The sequence below is a fragment of the Coregonus clupeaformis genome, unplaced genomic scaffold (assembly GCF_020615455.1).
Source record: "Coregonus clupeaformis isolate EN_2021a unplaced genomic scaffold, ASM2061545v1 scaf0112, whole genome shotgun sequence".
NCBI classification, from domain to species: domain Eukaryota; kingdom Metazoa; phylum Chordata; class Actinopteri; order Salmoniformes; family Salmonidae; genus Coregonus; species Coregonus clupeaformis.
Window position 1 is genome coordinate 393,525 of NW_025533567.1, and position 19,330 is coordinate 412,854.

A 19,330-nucleotide genomic window follows, 5' to 3' on the forward strand; every position below is an offset into this window, starting at 1 on the left:
GGCCTCATGCATTGTGGCGCCGGTAGTATGGACGCGGACATAGCGCAGGCATTACGCACAGATCTATCTCCACCGCAGTGTCCAGCTGGGCTGCAGTACGTGCCTGCGCTTACCCGTGATCGTCTGATCTACTGGGCACACACGTCACCCTCCTCTGGTCATCCAGGTATCGGTCGTACAATGCGCTGCCTGACCGAGAAGTACTGGTGGCCTACCTTGGCTAAGGACGTGAGGGTGTATGTTTCCTCCTGCTCAGTGTGCACCCAGAGTAAGGCACCTAGGCACCTCCCAGCGGGTAAGCTACAACCTTTACCAGTTCCACAACGACCATGTTCTCACCTTTAGTATTGATTTTCTTACTGATCTTCCCCTCTCCCAAGGTAACACCAATATCCTGGTCGTTGTGGATCGCTTTTCTAAGTCCTGCCGCCTCCTTCCTCTGCCCGGTACTCACGTCTTCCGGCACTACGGGGTACCAGAGGATATAGTGTCCGACCGAGGTCCCCAGTTCACGTCTAGAGTCTGGAAGGCGTTCATGGAACGTCTGGGGGTCTCGGTCAGCCTGACCTCTGGATTTCACCCCGAGAGTAATGGGGCAGGTGGAAAGGGTGAATCAAGATGTGGGTAGGTTCCCGCGGACCTACTGTCAGGACCGGCCGGGGGAGTGGTCGGTGTTCCTGCCATGGGCAGAATACGCTCAGAACTCACTCCTCCACTAACCTAACACCCTTCCAATGTGTTTTGGGTTACCAACCGGTCCTGGCACCGTGGCACCAGAGCCAGACCGAGGCTCCTGCGGTGGATCACTGGTTTCTGGCGCGCGAGGTGACTTGGGACGCTGCCCACGTTCGCCTCCAGCGCGCTGTGCGTCGTCAGAAGGCGAAAGCTGACCGCCACCGCAGGGAGGTTTGTGGGGCCGTTTAAAGTCCTGAGGAGGATAAACAAGGTTACATACAGGTTGTTACTCCCCCCTGATTACCGTATTAACCCCTCGTTTCATGTGTCTCTCCTCAGGCCGGTGGTAGCTGGTCTGCTCCAGGAGTCTGAGGTGCGGGAGGTTCCTCCACCTCCTCTGGACATCGAGGGGGCCCCGGCGTACTCGGTCCATTCCATACTGGATTTGAGGCGTCGGGTGGGGGGCCTTCAGTATCTCGTGGAGTGGGAGGGGTACGGTCCGGAGGAACGGTGCTGGGTCCCAAGGAGGGACATCCTCGATCCCGCCCTGTTGAGAGATTTCCACCGTCGCCATCCGACTCGCCCTGCTCCGCGTCCTCCTGGCCGCCCCCGAGACATCCTTGATCCCTCTGTTCCCCTTGTCTTTGTGAGTGATTGTTTATTGAATATTTCCCTTGTGATAGTTTCGTTTTGACGCTTGGTGCGTTTTATTTATGTAAACTGAATAAACTCTGGACTTCGGTGTTTTACCTCCTGCGCATGACTCCTTCATTCACACCTCATCATAAATTCGTTGTAGCACTTACAGAACACAGACAGTTACCATTAGATTTTATGGTGGATTTTTTGTATACATTTGTTAGGCATTCTAATAATTTCCTAATCGTAATAACGGTGTGGCCTCATAATTTAGTGTGTCGTTTCGTCAGTCTAGTAACTGTTACCGTGGTAATGCAGGATCATCACATCCTCACAGGCAGATTAATAACTCAATTACTTTAGTTAGGAATTCATTAATTAAATCATCGTCAGCTACCATCAATCAGGCCAGGAAAATTGTGTTTTAGCATTGATTATGCAATTGACTTTAAAGCGTTTGGTTGTTTGTTCGCTGCGGTTTTTAGCACTACAATGTTCATGATTTTGGCCATTTGCTTGTATTTACAACATTGCCACAAAACCGGGTTATGGCACTTCGCTGTGTTTGGAACAGTTGAACAGTATTTATTTTGGCAATATTTACAGTCACATATCAATATTCATGAAGTCAGTCAATTGATGTGTTTGCTCCATCTGTTTATGCAGGCCTAATTGCATTCAAATGATAGTTGAAATACAAAATGTATGACGCGAGTCTTGTCACTTTTGTATAATTTTTCTGCCATGCTGTTTCTAACAGAAGAGATGACCCTCAGTGTGCTGCGGTCAGTGTGCTGCGGTCAGTAGGTCAGTCACCTGAGAAGCCAGTGAGGTCCATGGCTTTGAGGTTGGTGGCCTTGATGACGGTGGCGGTGAGCCGACCTGCCATGGGCAGGTAACACAGAGAGAAGTTCAGCTCCCCCAGGTCATTCTTTATGGATGATTTTCTAGTACATATGTTGTAGAATGAAACGCTTATATGCCTTAAATGTTTATGGATTAAGAACCAATTAAAGGGTTAAAACAGAGCAGAGACATTTCTTTAGTGCAAATGCTGTGCTTCTGATAAAGAATGGTTCCCTCTAACTCCCCGCAGCTGGTCTGGGTATGTCAATGACATGTGAAGGAGATAAAACTTCTCGTTGTGGCTGTGTGGAGATTGGAGTAACAATGGAACTAGTGTTGCCACTTGTTTGTGCTTATGACCTGACACACATAGCCACATGCACATAGTCACAAGGAAAAACCATAGTGGCTCAGGGTCCTTGGAGGATGGCTGTTGGGAAAGGCTTAAATGTATGTTATAGACATGATATGTGTAAACCATGTTTAAGTATTAATTGATATGTTTTGTAATGTGTTATGAAATGATACGGGTAAAACAGAATGAACATAATTGATACTTTGTACTCCAGATGCATGCCTGGATAGTGAATATAGTCAATACAGAGTGTAATTGTTCTTTAACGTGCGTATATAATTTATTGAGTCACGCCACCAATATGAGATAAGTGACAGAGGCCCCATTTAGAGAAGCGCACGTACCCCTTGTGAGTAAACAACATGTGACACCGAAGGATGTTAATAATGTACATATAATGGAGTAACTGTGTAGGTTGTATAAGCATGACTATGCATTTGTGTATAAAAGGAAATCTCCGGGTCAGGACAAGCAGTCGCTCCATGGACCAGCTCGGCTTTGTTACGCTTTAATAAAGTCTATTCTGAATTCACAAGCTCTGTTTTTTGGGGAGATATTTGTGAGTTAAATATTTCTACCACACCTTCTCCTGTACAACACACACACACACACACACACACAGGTCAGAGTTCAGGGGTCAAACAGGGATCCCAGCCAACATGTGGTAAACACTCAGCCAGTAATACCCAAAGAGCCACAGGCTGAGAGCAGGGTCTGTAACAGAGACCACCATCTTGCATTTGGTTTGCTAAATCATCAAGCAGGCATCATTGATAATTGCCACAGAGACATGACAGGTGTCACAATCTAGACGGGCAGCATATTCAAACTGAAGGCAACTGTCATCACAGTACATTAATGACATGTCAATCTTTCAATGTCCCCAAGAAGATAAAAGTGTTAAATTGCGCTAGATCTAAAGGCTACTTAAATACTCTCCCCTGCTTCCTCCTAACTCAGCACTGCCAGTGGTCATGGTGGCATAGCGGTGGCATTATAGTGGCATAGCAGTGACATTATAGTGGCATACTGGTGGCATTATAGTGGCATAGCGGTGGCATTTTAGTGGCAGCCTTATAGTGGTGGCATTATAGTGGCATACTGGTGGCATTATAGGGGCATACTGGTGGCATTATAGTGGCATAGCGGTGGCATTATAGTGGCATACTGGTGGCATTATAGTGGCATAGCGGTGGCATTTTAGTGGCATAGTGGTGGCATTATAGTGGCATTGCGGTGGCATACTGTTGGTTTAGTGTCATTATAGTGGTGGTATAATTATAGTGTGGCTCAGTTGGTAGAGCATGGCGCTTGCAACGCCTGGGTTGTGGGTTCGATTCCCACGGGGGACCAGTACGAAAAAAGTATGAAAATATATGCACTTACTCCTGTAAGTCTCTCTGGATAAGGATGTCTGCTAAATGACTCAAATGGAAATGTATAGTGGTGGTATTATAGTGGCATAGTGGTGGCATTATAGTGGTATAGTAGTGGCATTATAGTGGCATTATAGTGGCATAGTAGTGGAATTATAGTGGCATAGTAGTGGAATTATAGTGGCATAGTAGTGGAATTATAGTGGTATAATCATGGTAACATAGTGGTGGCATTGCGTTGGCATTATGGTGTCAGGCAGGGCTCTCTCTCTCACCGCAGTGCACTCCCACAATGTCCCTCCAGACAGGCTTCTCCCCGGTGCCCTCGCTGAAGTCCAGCAGGTTGTCCACCACCACCTGGCCAATCAGGTCGTGTCTGGAGAAGCGGTCAAAGTCGCAGACGGAGAAGTGCAGCTTCCGGGAGTGCAGCTCTGCCAGGGGCATGCCAAACAGGAACGTCTCGTTGAATATCGTGTTCAGGGTCTTTCTGTGGACCTGGGGGAGGGAGGAGAGTGGGGAATTGAGGCGGGAGTGAGGGGGAGTGTGAAAGAGGGATTGGGGGAGAAAGGGGAAGGAGAGGGAGAGGGGGAGGGAGATACAAAGAGTGAGGAAAAGGGAGAGGGAGAGAGAGAACCAGAGTCAACAAGAGAGTCTGCTAGACAACCTAACATATTTATTCAGATTAGACTAAACAAAATATCAGCTAATTCCAATGTGTACGGGAGGAGACTATGTATTTATAAATGATAATAATAGGAACTTGGGTCTTACTGACAGTAATTTAGAATAAAATCCCAACTTGAGAAACGGCAATGAAACTCCGCACAAATCTCTCGTGGTAATGCTTACACAAATCTTTGGGTGGCATCAATGGAAGATTCACACAGAACTCCAAGTTATGCATGCACACATTTCTCAATTGGCATCAGAGCGAAACTACACGTTTTTCAGGTTATTATTTTGCTGTGCCTTCAAACTGGACTGAAAACCAGGCCAATTTGTGTGAAAACTGACAAGTGTAATAAATGACAGCCTGATCCCAGATCTGTTTGCACTGTCTTCCAAGGTATTTATGGTCATTGGCAAGACAGCACAAACAGATCTGGTATTAGGCTAGATAAATGTGTTACCTTGGTCTGGAACTTCTTCCTGTCTGGCAGTAGGTAGATCTTGACGTAGGGGTCTGAGAAGCCATTGGCGTCCTTGGCAGCCAGGTCTACAGCCTTCAGGATCTTCACCACTAGCTGCTCTGTACTGCAGACGGACACACACATATACAATCTATGTTAGACTCACCGTCTGGGACAAACACACAACACAATCTATATGTCAAACTTACCTGGACAGACATAGGTCTACAGAGTAGATAGAGATACAGTGGAGTGGTTAGGAGAGTATGTTGTATCTATGGAGTGGGTCGATGGGGATCCATTGAGTTCTAGGATGAAGCAGCCCTTGACACTGATTTAAGGGTTTATTCCCTACTAATGGGGGATTTAAGGAAGGTAGATCTGTGAATGAGAGCAACTTCTACCAGTAGCATAAGCCATTGTTACAAAGCTACAGAATGGCTCCAGCAGTTCCAGTGAGATGTAAGCACATATGTACACTGAGTGTACAAAACATTAGGAATACCTTCCTAATATTGAGTTGCACATTTTTGCCCTCAGAACAGCCTTAATTTGTCAGGGCATGGACTCTACAAGGTGTCAAAAGCATTCCACAGGGATGCTGGCCCATGTTCACTCCAATGCTTCCCACAGTTGTGTCAAGTTGGCTGGATGTTCTTTGGGTGGTGGACTATTCTTGATACACACGGGAAACTGTTGAGCGTGAAAAACCCAACAGCATTGTTCAAAGGCACTTAAATATTTTGTGTTAACCATTCACTCTCTGAATGTCACACATACAGTCGTGGTCAAAAGTTTTGAGAATGACACAAATATTAATTTTCACAAAGTCTGCTGCCTCAGTTTTTATGATGGCAATTTTCATATACTCCAGAATGTTATGAAGAGTGATCAGATGAATTGCAATTAACTGCAAAGTCCCTCTTTGCCATGAAAATGAACTTAATCCCAAAAAAACATTTCCACTGCATTTCAGCCCTGCCACAAAAGGACAAGCTGACATCATGTCATTGATTCTCTCGTTAACACAGGTGAGAGTGTTGACGAGGACAAGGCTGGAGATCACTCTGTCATGCTGATTGAGTTAGAATAACAGACTGGAAGCTTTAAAAGGAGGGTGGTGCTTGAAATCATTGTTCTTCCTCTGTTAACCATGGTTACCTGCAAGGAAACACGTGCCGTCATCATTGCTTTGCACAAAAAGGGCTTCACAGGCAAGGATATTGCTGCTAGTAAGATTGCACCTAAATCAACCATTTATCGGATCATCAAGAACTTCAAGGAGAGAGGTTCAGTTGTTGTGAAGAAGGCTTTAGGGCGCCCCAGGAAGTCCAGCAAGCGCCAGGACCGTCTCCTAAAGTTGATTCAGCTGCGGGATCGGGGCACCACCAGTGCAGAGCTTGCTCAGGAATGGCAGCAGGCAGGTGTGAGTGCATCTGCACGCACAGTGAGGCGAAGACTTTTGGAGGATGGCCTGGTGTCAAGAAGGGCAGCGAGGAAGCCACTTCTCTCCAGGAAAAACATCAGGGACAGACTGATATTGTGCAAAAGGTACCGGGATTGGACTGGGGTAAAGTCATTTTCTCTGATGAATCTCCTTTCCGATTGTTTGGGGCATCCGGAAAAAAAGCTTGTCCGGAGAAGACATGGTGAGCGCTACCATCAGTCCTGTGTCATGCCAACAGTAAAGCATCCTGAGACCATTCATGTGTGGGGTTGCTTCTCAGCCAAGGGAGTGGGCTCACTCACAATTTTGCCTAAGAACACAGCCATGAATAAAGAATGGTACCAACACATCTTCCGAGAGCAACTTCTCCCAACCATCCAAGAACAGTTTGGTGACGAACAATGCCTTTTCCAGCAGGATGGAGCACCTTGCCATAAGGCAAAAGTGATAACTAAGTGGCTCGGGGAACAAAACATGAAATGTTGGGTCCATGGCCAGGAAACTCCCCAGACCTTAATCCCATTGAGAACTTGTGGTCAATCCTCAAGAGGCGGGTGGACAAACAAAGGTGAATGCACCAATTTGTAAGTGGCTCTGGATCTCTCTCTCTCTCTCTCTCTCTCTCTCTCTCTCTCTCTCTCTCTGTGTTTAAAGTAGCTCACCATATATAAATCATGACCCTCACTCCCTTGTTTTTCAAACATCAGCACTTTCTTTCCCCATTGTAATGTTTCTCTGTGTGACGGCAGAAAGAAAGGACCCCACCAGTCAGCCACAGATGGACTGAGACAGACTGAGTTAGCAGACAGACTGAGACTAAGCTCCTCCCACCATCCTCACATCTTCAACCCTCCGAAGGGGGCACGCCCACCATTTACATAAACAGAGCCAGTGCTGCAGAAAACCTACAACGGGGGCATGACTAATGCACTCAAGGTATGGGAAGCTAGACAATAACAATGTCCATCTATCTTGTGTACAATATTCAGTCCATAATGTACAGGTATACACTACCGGTCAAAGGTTTTAGGACACCTACTCATTCAAGGGTTTTTCTTAATTTTTACTATTTTCTACATTGTAGAATAATAGTGAAGACATCAAAACTATGAAATAACACATATGGAATCATGTAGTAACCACGTGCCGTCATCATTGCTTTGCACAAAAAGGGCTTCACAGGCAAGGATATTGCTGCTAGTAAGATTGCACCTAAATCAACCATTTATCGGATCATCAAGAACTTCAAGGAGAGAGGTTCAGTTGTTGTGAAGAAGGCTTTAGGGCGCCCCAGGAAGTCCAGCAAGCGCCAGGACCGTCTCCTAAAGTTGATTCAGCTGCGGGATCGGGGCACCACCAGTGCAGAGCTTGCTCAGGAATGGCAGCAGGCAGGTGTGAGTGCATCTGCACGCACAGTGAGGCGAAGACTTTTGGAGGATGGCCTGGTGTCAAGAAGGGCAGCGAGGAAGCCACTTCTCTCCAGGAAAAACATCAGGGACAGACTGATATTGTGCAAAAGGTACCGGGATTGGACTGGGGTAAAGTCATTTTCTCTGATGAATCTCCTTTCCGATTGTTTGGGGCATCCGGAAAAAAGCTTGTCCGGAGAAGACATGGTGAGCGCTACCATCAGTCCTGTGTCATGCCAACAGTAAAGCATCCTGAGACCATTCATGTGTGGGGTTGCTTCTCAGCCAAGGGAGTGGGCTCACTCACAATTTTGCCTAAGAACACAGCCATGAATAAAGAATGGTACCAACACATCTTCCGAGAGCAACTTCTCCCAACCATCCAAGAACAGTTTGGTGACGAACAATGCCTTTTCCAGCAGGATGGAGCACCTTGCCATAAGGCAAAAGTGATAACTAAGTGGCTCGGGGAACAAAACATGAAATGTTGGGTCCATGGCCAGGAAACTCCCCAGACCTTAATCCCATTGAGAACTTGTGGTCAATCCTCAAGAGGCGGGTGGACAAACAAAGGTGAATGCACCAATTTGTAAGTGGCTCTGGATTCTTCTCTCTCTCTCTCTCTCTCTCTCTCTCTCTCTCTCTCTCTGTGTTTAAAGTAGCTCACCATATATAAATCATGACCCTCACTCCCTTGTTTTTCAAACATCAGCACTTTCTTTCCCCATTGTAATGTTTCTCTGTGTGACGGCAGAAAGAAAGGACCCCACCAGTCAGCCACAGATGGACTGAGACAGACTGAGTTAGCAGACAGACTGAGACTAAGCTCCTCCCACCATCCTCACATCTTCAACCCTCCGAAGGGGGGCACGCCCACCATTTACATAAACAGAGCCAGTGCTGCAGAAAACCTACAACGGGGGCATGACTAATGCACTCAAGGTATGGGAAGCTAGACAATAACAATGTCCATCTATCTTGTGTACAATATTCAGTCCATAATGTACAGGTATACACTACCGGTCAAAGGTTTTAGGACACCTACTCATTCAAGGGTTTTTCTTAATTTTTACTATTTTCTACATTGTAGAATAATAGTGAAGACATCAAAACTATGAAATAACACATATGGAATCATGTAGTAACCAAAGAAATGTTAAAGAAATCAAAATATATTTTATATTTTAGATTCTTCAAATAGCCTCCTGTCACGATCGTCTAAGGAGGAGGACCAATGCGCAGCGTTGAAGGTGAACATATTTATTTAGCGAATGATCACTCGATCAAAACAACAGACGATAACGTGATGTCTACGGTTGAACACAAACCAAATAAGAACAAGAAACCACAAACACAAAGGGAAACAGACAGTTTAAATATGGCTCCCAATCAGAGACAACCAGCTGACACTCGTTGCCTCTGATTGGGAGTCACTCAGGCCAACATAGAAATACAAACTAGAACTCCCAACATAGCAATAGAATACATAGAATTACACACCCTGGCTCAACATAACAGTGTCCCCAGAGCCAGGGCGTGACAGTACCCCCCCCTAAAGGCGCGGACTCCGACCGCGCCAACTAAATACCACAGGGGAGGGACCGGGTGGGCACTCCGCCTTGGCGGCGGATCCGGCTCCGGGCCTGATCCCCACTCCCTCTCCAACCCCCCAAAGTACCCCTGGTCCGGTCTGGCCCCGCTGGCCGGAGCTGGACTGCACACTGATGGAGCGGATTGCTCTAGCTCCGGCGTAACGCATCTGACCGGTGCCGGACCAGGCACCAGTGGAACAGGCACGGGCCGTGCCGGACCGACGACGCACACCACTGGCTTGGTGTGGGGAACAGGCACGGGCCGTGCTGGACTGACGACGCACACCACTGGCTTGGTGTGGGGAGCAGGAGCGGGCCGGATAGGGCTGACGAAACGGACCACTGACTTGGTGCGGGGAGCAGGAACGGGCCGGACAGGGCTGACGAAACGCACCACTGACTTGGTGCGGGGAGCAGGAACAGGCCGGGCCGAGCTGGCGACACGCACCGTAGACTTGGTGCGGGGAGCAGGAACGGGCCGAGCCGGGCTGACGAAGCGCACCACTGACTTGGTGCGGGGAGCAGGAACGGGCCGTGCCGGGCTGACGAAGCGCACCACTGACTTGGTGCGGGGAGCAGGAACGGGCCGTGCCGGGCTGACGAAGCGCACCACTGACTTGGTGCGAGTGGCAGGAACAGGCCGGACCGTACTGGGAACACACACCACTGGCCCTACGTGGGGATCAGGAACAGGCCGGACCGGACTGGCAACACACGCCAGTACCTCTCGCCGTGCCTCTACATCCACCATCCCCTCTTCGACCAGTGGCCCCCGTAACCTGGCGGCCTCCTCTGGCAACCCGCTGGGCCGCTCTATCGCGGCCTCCTGCTGCCCCGACGTCGTGAGCCCCCCCCTAAACATTTTCTGGGAGTCTCTCTTCCCCGTGGGCCAGGCCTCTATAATTCTCGCCCAACTCTCGCTCTTCTGCTTCCAATCTCCGCCAGTCAGCTCCTCATTCGGCTTGACCCAGTCGAAGCTCCTCCTCCACTGTTCCCAAGTCCACCCTCTCTGCTCCTCACTAGGCTGCTTGGTCCAGTTCTGGTGGTTTCTTCTGTCACGATCGTCTAAGGAGGAGGACCAATGCGCAGCGTTGAAGGTGAACATATTTATTTAGCGAATGATCACACGATCAAAACAACAGACGATAACGTGATGTCTACGGTTGAACACAAACCAAATAAGAACAAGAAACCACAAACACAAAGGGAAAGACAGACAGTTTAAATATGGCTCCCAATCAGAGACAACCAGCTGACACTCGTTGCCTCTGATTGGGAGTCACTCAGGCCAACATAGAAATACAAACTAGAACTCCCAACATAGCAATAGAATACATAGAATTACACACCCTGGCTCAACATAACAGTGTCCCCAGAGCCAGGGCGTGACACCTCCCTTTGCCTTGATGACAGCTTTGCACACTCTTGGCATTCTCTCAACCAGCTTCATGAGGTAGTCACCTGGAATGCATTTCAATAAACAGGTGTGCCTTCTTAAAAGTTAATTTGTGGAATTTCTTTACTTCTTAATGCGTTTGAGCCAATCAGTTGTGTTGTGACAAGGTAAGGGGGGTATGCAGAAGATAGCCCTATTTGGAAAAATACCAAGTCCATATTATGGCAAGAACAGCTCAAATAATCAAAGAGAAACGACAGTCCATAATTACTTTAAGACATGAAGGTCAGTCAATCAGGAACATTTCAAGAACTTTGAAAGTTTCTTCAAGTGCAGTCGCAGAAACCATCAAGCGCTGTGATGAAACTGTTTCTCATGAGGACTGCCACAGGAATGGAAGACCCAGAGTTACCTCTGCTGCAGAGGATAAGTTCCTTAGAGTTACCAGCCTCAGAAATTGCAGCCCAAATAAGTGCTTCACAGAGTTCAAGTAACAGACACATCTCAACATCAACTGTTCACAGGAGACTGTGTGAATCAGGCCTTCATGGTCGAATTGCTGCAAAGAAACCACTAATAAAGGACACCAATAAGAAGAAGAGACCTGCTTGGGCCAAGAAACACGAGCAATGGACATTAGACCGGTGGAAATTTGTCCTTTGGTCTGGAGTCCAAATTAGAGATTTTTGTTTCCTACCGCCGTGTCTTTGTGAGACGCAGTGTGGGTGAACGGATGATTTCCGCATGTGTATTTAAAGCATGGAGGAGGAGGTGTTATGGTGTTGGGGTGCTTTGCTGGTGACAATGTCTGTGATTTATTTAGAATTCAAGGCACACTTAACCAGCATGGCTACCACAGCATTCTGCAGCGATATGCCATCCCATCTGGTTTGGGCTTAGTGGGACTATGATTTGTGTTTCAACAGGACAATGACCCAACACACCTCCAGGCTTTGTAAGGGCTATTTTACCAAGAAGGAGAGTGATGGAGTGCTGCATCAGATGACCTGGCCTCCACAATCCCCCGACCTCAAACAAATTGAGATGGTTTGGGATGAGTCGGACCGCAGAGTGAAGGAAAAGCAGCCAACAAGTGCTCAACATATGTGGGAACTCCAAGACTGTTGGAAAAGCATTCCAGGTGAAGCTGGTTGAGAGGATGCCAAGAGTGTGTAAAGCGGTCATCAAGGCAAAGTGGTAGGCATGTTGTGTAAATCAAATGATACAACCCCCCCCAAAATCAATTTTAATTCCAGGTTGAAAGGCAACAAAATAGGAAAAATGCCAAGGGGGTTGAATATTTGCGCAAGCCACTGTATACATATAGATACAGTTGAAGTCGGAAGTTTACATACATTTAGGTTGGAGTCATTAAAACTCGTTTTTCAACCACTCCACAAATGTTTTGTTAACAAACTATAGTTTTAGCAAGTCGGTTAGGACATCTACTTTGTGCATGACACAAGTAATTTTTCCAACAATTGTTTACAGACAGATTATTTCACTTATAATTCACTGTGTCACAATTCCAGTGGGTCAGAAGTTTACATACACTAAGTTGACTGTGCCTTTAAACAGCTTGGAAAATTCAAGAAAATGATGTCATGGCTTTAGAAGCGTCTGATAGGCTAATTGACATCATTTGAGTCAATTGGAGGTGTACCTGTGGATGTATTTCAAGGCCTACCTTCAAACTCAGTGCCTCTTTGCTTGACATCATGGGAAAATCAAAAGAAATCAGCCAAGACCTCAGAAAAAAATTGTTTAGACCTCCACAAGTCTGGTTCATCCTTGGGAGCAATTTCCAAACGCCTGAAGTTACCACGTTCATCTGTACAAACAATACTACGCAAGTATAAACACCATGGGACCATGCAGCCATCATGCAGCTCAGGAAGGAGACGCGTTCTGTCTCCTAGAGATGAACGTACTTTGGTGCGAAAAGTGCAAATCAATCCCAGAACAACAGCAAATGACCTTGTGAAGATGCTGGAGGAAACAGGTACAAAAGTATCTATATCCACAGTAAAACGAGTCCTATATCGACATAACCTGAAAGGCCGCTCAGCAAGGAAGAAGCCACTGCTCCAAAACCACCATGAAAAAGCCAGACTACGGTTTGCAACTGCACATGGGGACAAAGATCGTACTTTTTTGGAGAAATGTCCTCTGGTCTGATGAAACAAAAATAGAACTGTTTGGCCATAATGACCATCGTTATGTTTGGAGGAAAAAGGGGGTTGCTTGCAAGCCGAAGAACACCATCCCAACCGTGAAGCATGAGGGTGGCAGCATCATGCTGTGGGGGTGCTTTGCTGCAGGAGGGACTGGTGCACTTCACAAAATAGATGGCATCATGAGGAAGGAAAATTATGTGGATATATTGAAGCAACATCTCAAGACATCAGTCAGGAAGTTAAAGCTTGGTCACAAATGAGTCTTCCAAATGGACAATGACCCCAAGAATACTTCCAAAGTTGTGGCAAAATGGCTTAAGGACAACAAAGTCAAGGTATTGGAGTGGCCATCACAAAGCCCTGACCTCAATCCTATAGAAAATTTGTGGGCAGAACTGAAAAAGTATGTGCGAGCAAGGAGGCCTACAAACCTGACTCAGTTACACCAGCTCTGTCAGGAGGAATGGGCCAAAATTCACCCAACTTATTGTGGGAAGCTTGTGGAAGGCTACCCGAAACATTTGACCCAAGTTAAACAATTTAAAGGCAATGCTACTAAATACTAATTGAGTGTATGTAAACTTCTGACCCACTGGGAATGTGATGAAAGAAATAAAAGCTCAAATAAATCATTCTCTCTACTATTATTCTGACATTTCACATTCTTAAAATAAACTGGTGATCCTAACTGACCTAAGACAGGGAATTTTTACTAGGATTAAATGTCAGGAATTGTGAAAAACTGAGTTTAAATGTATTTGGCTAAGGTGTATGTAAACTTCCGACTTCAACTGTAGATAGATACAGTATATCACATCCTGCATATTTTAATCAGTCACACACAAATTCACTACCTATACCATAACCTCTTTGTAATCACTGACACAGAGAACACACACAAACAAGCACACACACACACAGTACTGACCGTGCAGTGACCTGCTGCTGGGAGTGGGCGTTGGACAGGTCTTTGTGGGGCGGGGCGGCTCCCCCCTCAGTGGTGGGGGGCAACTCTGGAGACGTCTGGCTCAAGTTAAGATTCCCTAGACCAGAGAGAGAGAGAGAGAGAGGAGAGATGGGATGAGAGGTCAATATGGAAAAAGGAGTGCAGAGAATAGAAGGGAGATAGAGAGAATGAAAGAGGTGTTTGTATAGAACGTGTACAGTGAGGGAAAAAAGTATTTGATCCCATGCTGATTTTGTACGTTTGCCCACTAACAAAGAAATGATCAGTCTATAATTTTAATGGTAGGTTTATTTGAACAGTGAGAGACAGAATAACATCAAAAAAATCCAGAAAAACGCATGTCGAAAATGTTATAAATTGATTTGCATTTTAATGAGGGAAATAAGTATTTGACCCCCTCTCAATCAGAAAGATTTCTGGCTCCCAGGTGTCTTTTATACAGGTAACGAGCTGAGATTAGGAGCACACTCTTAAAGGGAGTGCTCCTAATCTCAGTTTGTTACCTGTATAAAAGATACCTGTCCACAGAATCAATCAATCAATCAGATTCCAAAGTCTCTACCATGGCTAAGACAAAAGAGCTCTCCAAGGATGTCAGGGACAAGATTGTAGACCTACACAAGGCTGGAATGGGCTACAAGACCATCGCCAAGCATCTTGGTGGGAAGGTGACAACAGTTGGTGCAATTATTCGCAAATGGAAGGAACACAAAATAACTGTCAATCTCCCTCGGCCTGGGGCTCCATGCAAGATCTCACCTCGTGGAGTTGCAATGATCATGAGAACGGTGAGGAATCAGCCCAGAACTACATGGGAGGATCTTGCCAATGATCTCAAGGCAGCTGGGACCATAGTCACCAAGAAAACAATTGGTAACACACTACGCCGTGAAGGACTGAAATCCTGCAGCGCCCGCAAGGTCCCCCTGCTCAAGAAAGCACATATACAGGGCAGTCTGAAGTTTGCCAATGAACATCTGAATGATTCAGAGGAGAACTGGGTGAAAGTGTTGTGGTCAGATAAGACCAAAATCGAGCTCTTTGGCATCAACTCAACTCACCGTGTTTGGAGGAGGAGGAATGCTGCCTAAGTCCCCAAGAACACCATCCCCACCGTCAAACATGGAGGTGGAAACATTATGCTTTGGGGGTGTTTTTTTGCTAAGGGGACAGGACAACTTCACCGCATCAAAGGGACGATGGACGGGGCCATGTACCGTCAAATCTTGGGTGAGAACCTCCTTCCCTCAGCCAGGGCATTGAAATTGGGTCGTGGATGGGTATTCCAGCATGACAATGACCCAAAACACACGGCCAAGGCAACAAAGGAGTTGCTCAAGAAGAAGCACATTAAGGTCCTGGAGTGGCCTAGCCAGTCTCCAGACCTTAATCCCATAGAAAATCTGTGGAGGGAGCTGAAGGTTCGAGTTGCCAAACGTCAGCCTCGAAACCTTAATGACTTGGAGAAGATCTGCAAAGAGGAGTGGGACAAATCCCTCCTGAGATGTGTGCAAACCTGGTGGCCAACTACAAGAAACGTCTGACCTCTGTGATTGCCAACAAGGGTTTTGCCACCAAGTACTATGTCATGTTTTGCAGAGGGGTCAAATACTTATTTCCCTCATTAAAATGCAAATAAATTTATAACATTTTTGACATGCGTTTTTCTGGATTTTGTTGTTGTTATTCTGTCTCTCACTGTTCAAATAAACCTACCATTAAAATTATAGACGGATCATTTCTTTGTCAGTGGGCAAACGTACAAAATCAGCAGGGGATCAAATACTTTTTTCCCTCACTGTAGCTGGTTCTACTGTAAAGAGATGCTTGTGTCTTATTTCTTCAGTTTATGGTTGTTCTTTTGTAGCAATGTACTGCACCATTTCAAGATGTGCTCATTATACTCTGGCTAAACAAACCGTAAGTGGGAGTTAATGTAATATAGTTCAGAACATTTTGTAGATATAAATATGATATGTTGTTATAGTACAAGACTTAAAAACATTATATGACGCAAACTCTGTACACATTTTTGTCATACTTACGGGAGCAATTAGAGTTAAGTGCCTTGCTTAAGGGCACATTGACAGATTTTTCACCTAGTCGGCTCAGGGATTAGAACCAGCGACCTTTCGGTTACTGGTACAACGCTCTTAACCACTAAGCTACCTGCCACTTTAGTATCAGTGGGGTGAGATCAGGTGTTCCTTCTCACCAGCGTTGTTGTGGTAGGAGTCCATGTCCAGGTAGGAGTGTTCCTGGGTCTGTTCCGGCCCTCCCACCACTCCCCCCACCCCCTGGCCAGATGAGAGAGAGAGAAAGAGAGTGAGTGAGTGAGTGAGTGAGTGAGTGAGTGAGTGAGTGAGTGAGTGAGAGAGAGAGAGAGAGAGAGAGAGGGAGAGGAGAGGCTGTAGGGGCAGGGCAGATGGGGGACTGTCAGGGGGGCAAACGTTGCTTATTAATTACTCTTTCAGGAGGTCAGGTGCTCAATACTGATCCCCATAGATCAGTCCTAATCCACACAGCCTACCCGTGTGTGTGTGTGTGTGTGTGTGTGTGTGTGTGTGTGTGTGAGGGAGAGAAGGGGGGTAGCTTCTGAGACCAAAACCCAGCATGGGGCAGGCTTGACACCGGCTGTCAATCAGTGATTGATGTTCTGCCTGAAAAACTCCCAGTCGCATACATCAAACAGATTACACCCACCCTGCTTACACTAGCCATTGATTGACAGACAGGCGGCAGATGGCGGATCCTATACTGCCCAGAGGCCCTTGCTTTAGTTTATCACGTCATTACCCAGAGGCTAGCCGCTAGCGCCTCCCACCAAACCCACTGCATGATCACATCCTGCACTGTGTCACACAAATCTCCAGGTGCTCCATGCAGCAGATCCAGCCTAATCTACACTACAGCACACTGATCCACACGCCACCGCTCCAAAACCGCTCCATGAGAATCCAAACAGGACCAGAATGCTGCTGGTACTGCAGCTAGCTAGCTCCACCACTCATCCACTCTGCTGTGTAGAATTCATTCAAAGGGATCTGGGACGATGCTCCGTAATAACAATTAGCCAGGTTGGGATTGCACTTGGACTCTTGGGTTTGCCCTATAAACAGAGGGCTGGACCTTCGATATCAATTTGGAAATGTCACATGAATATTTCAAAGTGTTCCGGAGGTGCCCTGATTAGTAGTGGGAGTGCTAGCCAACACCTCAGGGCAACCCTGGCATTGGAACCCAGATAATAACTCCTCTTTAGGACATTCTGCTCTATCCAACAATACACATTACTAGGGTCAGGAGTATTTCCTGGGATTTTTTCCTGCAAAGGTCACTTGAACAGTAAGACCTCCATGTCCTATACCTGACTACTGATTCCAGTATGTTACTGTGTGTTAATGATTCCTGTATGTTACTGTGTTGTTAATGATTCATGTATGTTATTGTATGTTACTGTATGATAATGATTCCTGTATGTTACTGTATGTTGTTAATGATTCCTGTATGTCACTGTATGTTACTGTATGTTAGTGTGTTGTTTTCAGTGTTTCACATGCTTTTTTGCAAACTCCAGGCGTGCTGTCATGTGCCTTTTTCTCAGAAGTGGTTTCCGTCTGGCCACTCTCCCATTAAGCCCAGATTGGTGAAGTGCTGTGGAGACTTCCTGACCATGGACCTTCTTGCCCGGTTGCTCAGTTTGGTCCGTTTTTTTTATTTCCTAATGATGGAGACCACTGTGCTCTTGGAAATGTTCAACACTTTAGAAATTGTTTATACCTTTCCCCAGATATATGCCTCATCACAATTTTATCTCGGAGATGTACGGACAGTTCCTTGGACTTCATGGTATAATTTCTGCTCTGACATGCACTGTCAACTGTTTCTTTCTAAATCATGTCCAAACAATTGAATTGGCCACAGGTGGACTCCAATCAAGTTGTAGTGACATCTCAAGGATGATCAAAGCTGTGTCATAGCAAAGGGGTGTGAATACTTGAAATTAGAAAATAACAAGCTTGTATACCTGACAGCAGGGCACCTCTTTATCACAGGACACGTCCCTGTCATCCCTCCCTTCTGCTTTACTGTTCTATCATGCCTCCTTGGTCTCACCCCATCATTCACATCTCACTTAGTTTTACTCCATCCACTCCCTCTATCATCCCTCTTCTTTTCCTCTGTGATCTGTCTATCCTCTCTTCATATAACGCTTGTGTCTCACTCTCCTCACCCCTTTCAGTCCGACTGCTCTTTCCATACCTCTCCTCTACTCTCTCCTCTGCTGGTTTCTACGCCATTCCCCTCTCCATGGTCTCTCTCCACCCCTCTCTCCCACGCTGTGCGAAATGGAAGCGCTCACGCAGAGACTTGGGTTGCCATAGTAACCTGCTCACTCACCATCTTGCGTGTCTCCGTCACATCAGCAGCAGGGTTGTTCGTCGCCTGGCTCTGCAGTTCCCAACACGGGGCAGCTCCATCACTCCACACTGAGGACTGGGGCCTGGCCTGGGGGCTGGGGCTGGGGCTGGGGGCTGGGGCTGGGGGCTGGGGCTTGGGAGCTGGGGCTGGGGGCTGGGGGCTGGGGGCTGGGGCTGGGGGCTGGGGCTGGGGCTGGGGCTCTCACTCACTGGTGCTGCTGCACCCAGTTAAAAACTAGGAGAGAAAAAAATGCAAGAGTGGCAAAACATATACATAAATGAGTACAACTGAGTCAACACTCTCCGTATAACCCCAGCCAGCAGACCCCTGAGAAGAGGAGAAACAAAATAATAAAGGCTTGCGTGTTGTTCACCATGGCACTCAGAATAATCATCCTTCCTAACCATAGGGCAGAATCTGTGATTTATCGCAGTAATAATGTATGACGTCACTAACTGCTGCCTGCCTGCTTCTCTCTGATCTTCAGAGAACTCTACTAGGAGACACTAAGGACTAGAACTGCTCTCCCCCACTGTCACATTCTCCCTGTGACATCACCAGCCTGAATGTGTAGCCCTCCCACATCTACATGTGACTTCCTACAACCAGGACCAACCATGACCTCTGCTCTGCCTACGTGTTCTTCTCAGTCATGTTCCCACTCACCTAGTGGTGCATTGTTGGAGTGACCTCACCAAACAGTCAACCAAAAATACCATTTGGTAATGATCTACCTATGGTGATTCAGCAGGATGCTTATTTACATTTTAGTTGTTTAGCAGATGCTCTTATCCAGAGCGACTTACAGGAGCAATTAGAGTTAAGTGCCTTGCTCAAGAGCACATCAACAGATTTTTCAAATAGTTGGCTCAGGGATTCGAACCAGCGACCTTTCGGTT

General features: G+C 46.7%; 2 protein-coding genes across 2 annotated transcripts in view; both read right to left on the bottom strand.

Annotated features, from left to right (window-relative positions):
* The window catches only part of LOC121568912 (mediator of RNA polymerase II transcription subunit 25), a 68,984-nt gene that overhangs the window by 29,390 nt on the left and 20,264 nt on the right, over positions 1–19,330 (bottom strand). The window lies entirely within an intron of this gene.
* On the bottom strand, positions 4,023–18,535 carry LOC121568630 (synaptotagmin-C). The gene is made up of 5 exons (XM_045213471.1): positions 18,411–18,535; positions 16,225–16,306; positions 13,971–14,085; positions 5,022–5,145; positions 4,023–4,386 (listed from the first exon to the last, which is right to left on the bottom strand). Exons 1-5 carry the CDS (start codon positions 18,411–18,413, stop codon positions 4,144–4,146), a joined length of 567 nt encoding a protein of 188 aa, XP_045069406.1. The 5' UTR covers positions 18,414–18,535; the 3' UTR covers positions 4,023–4,143.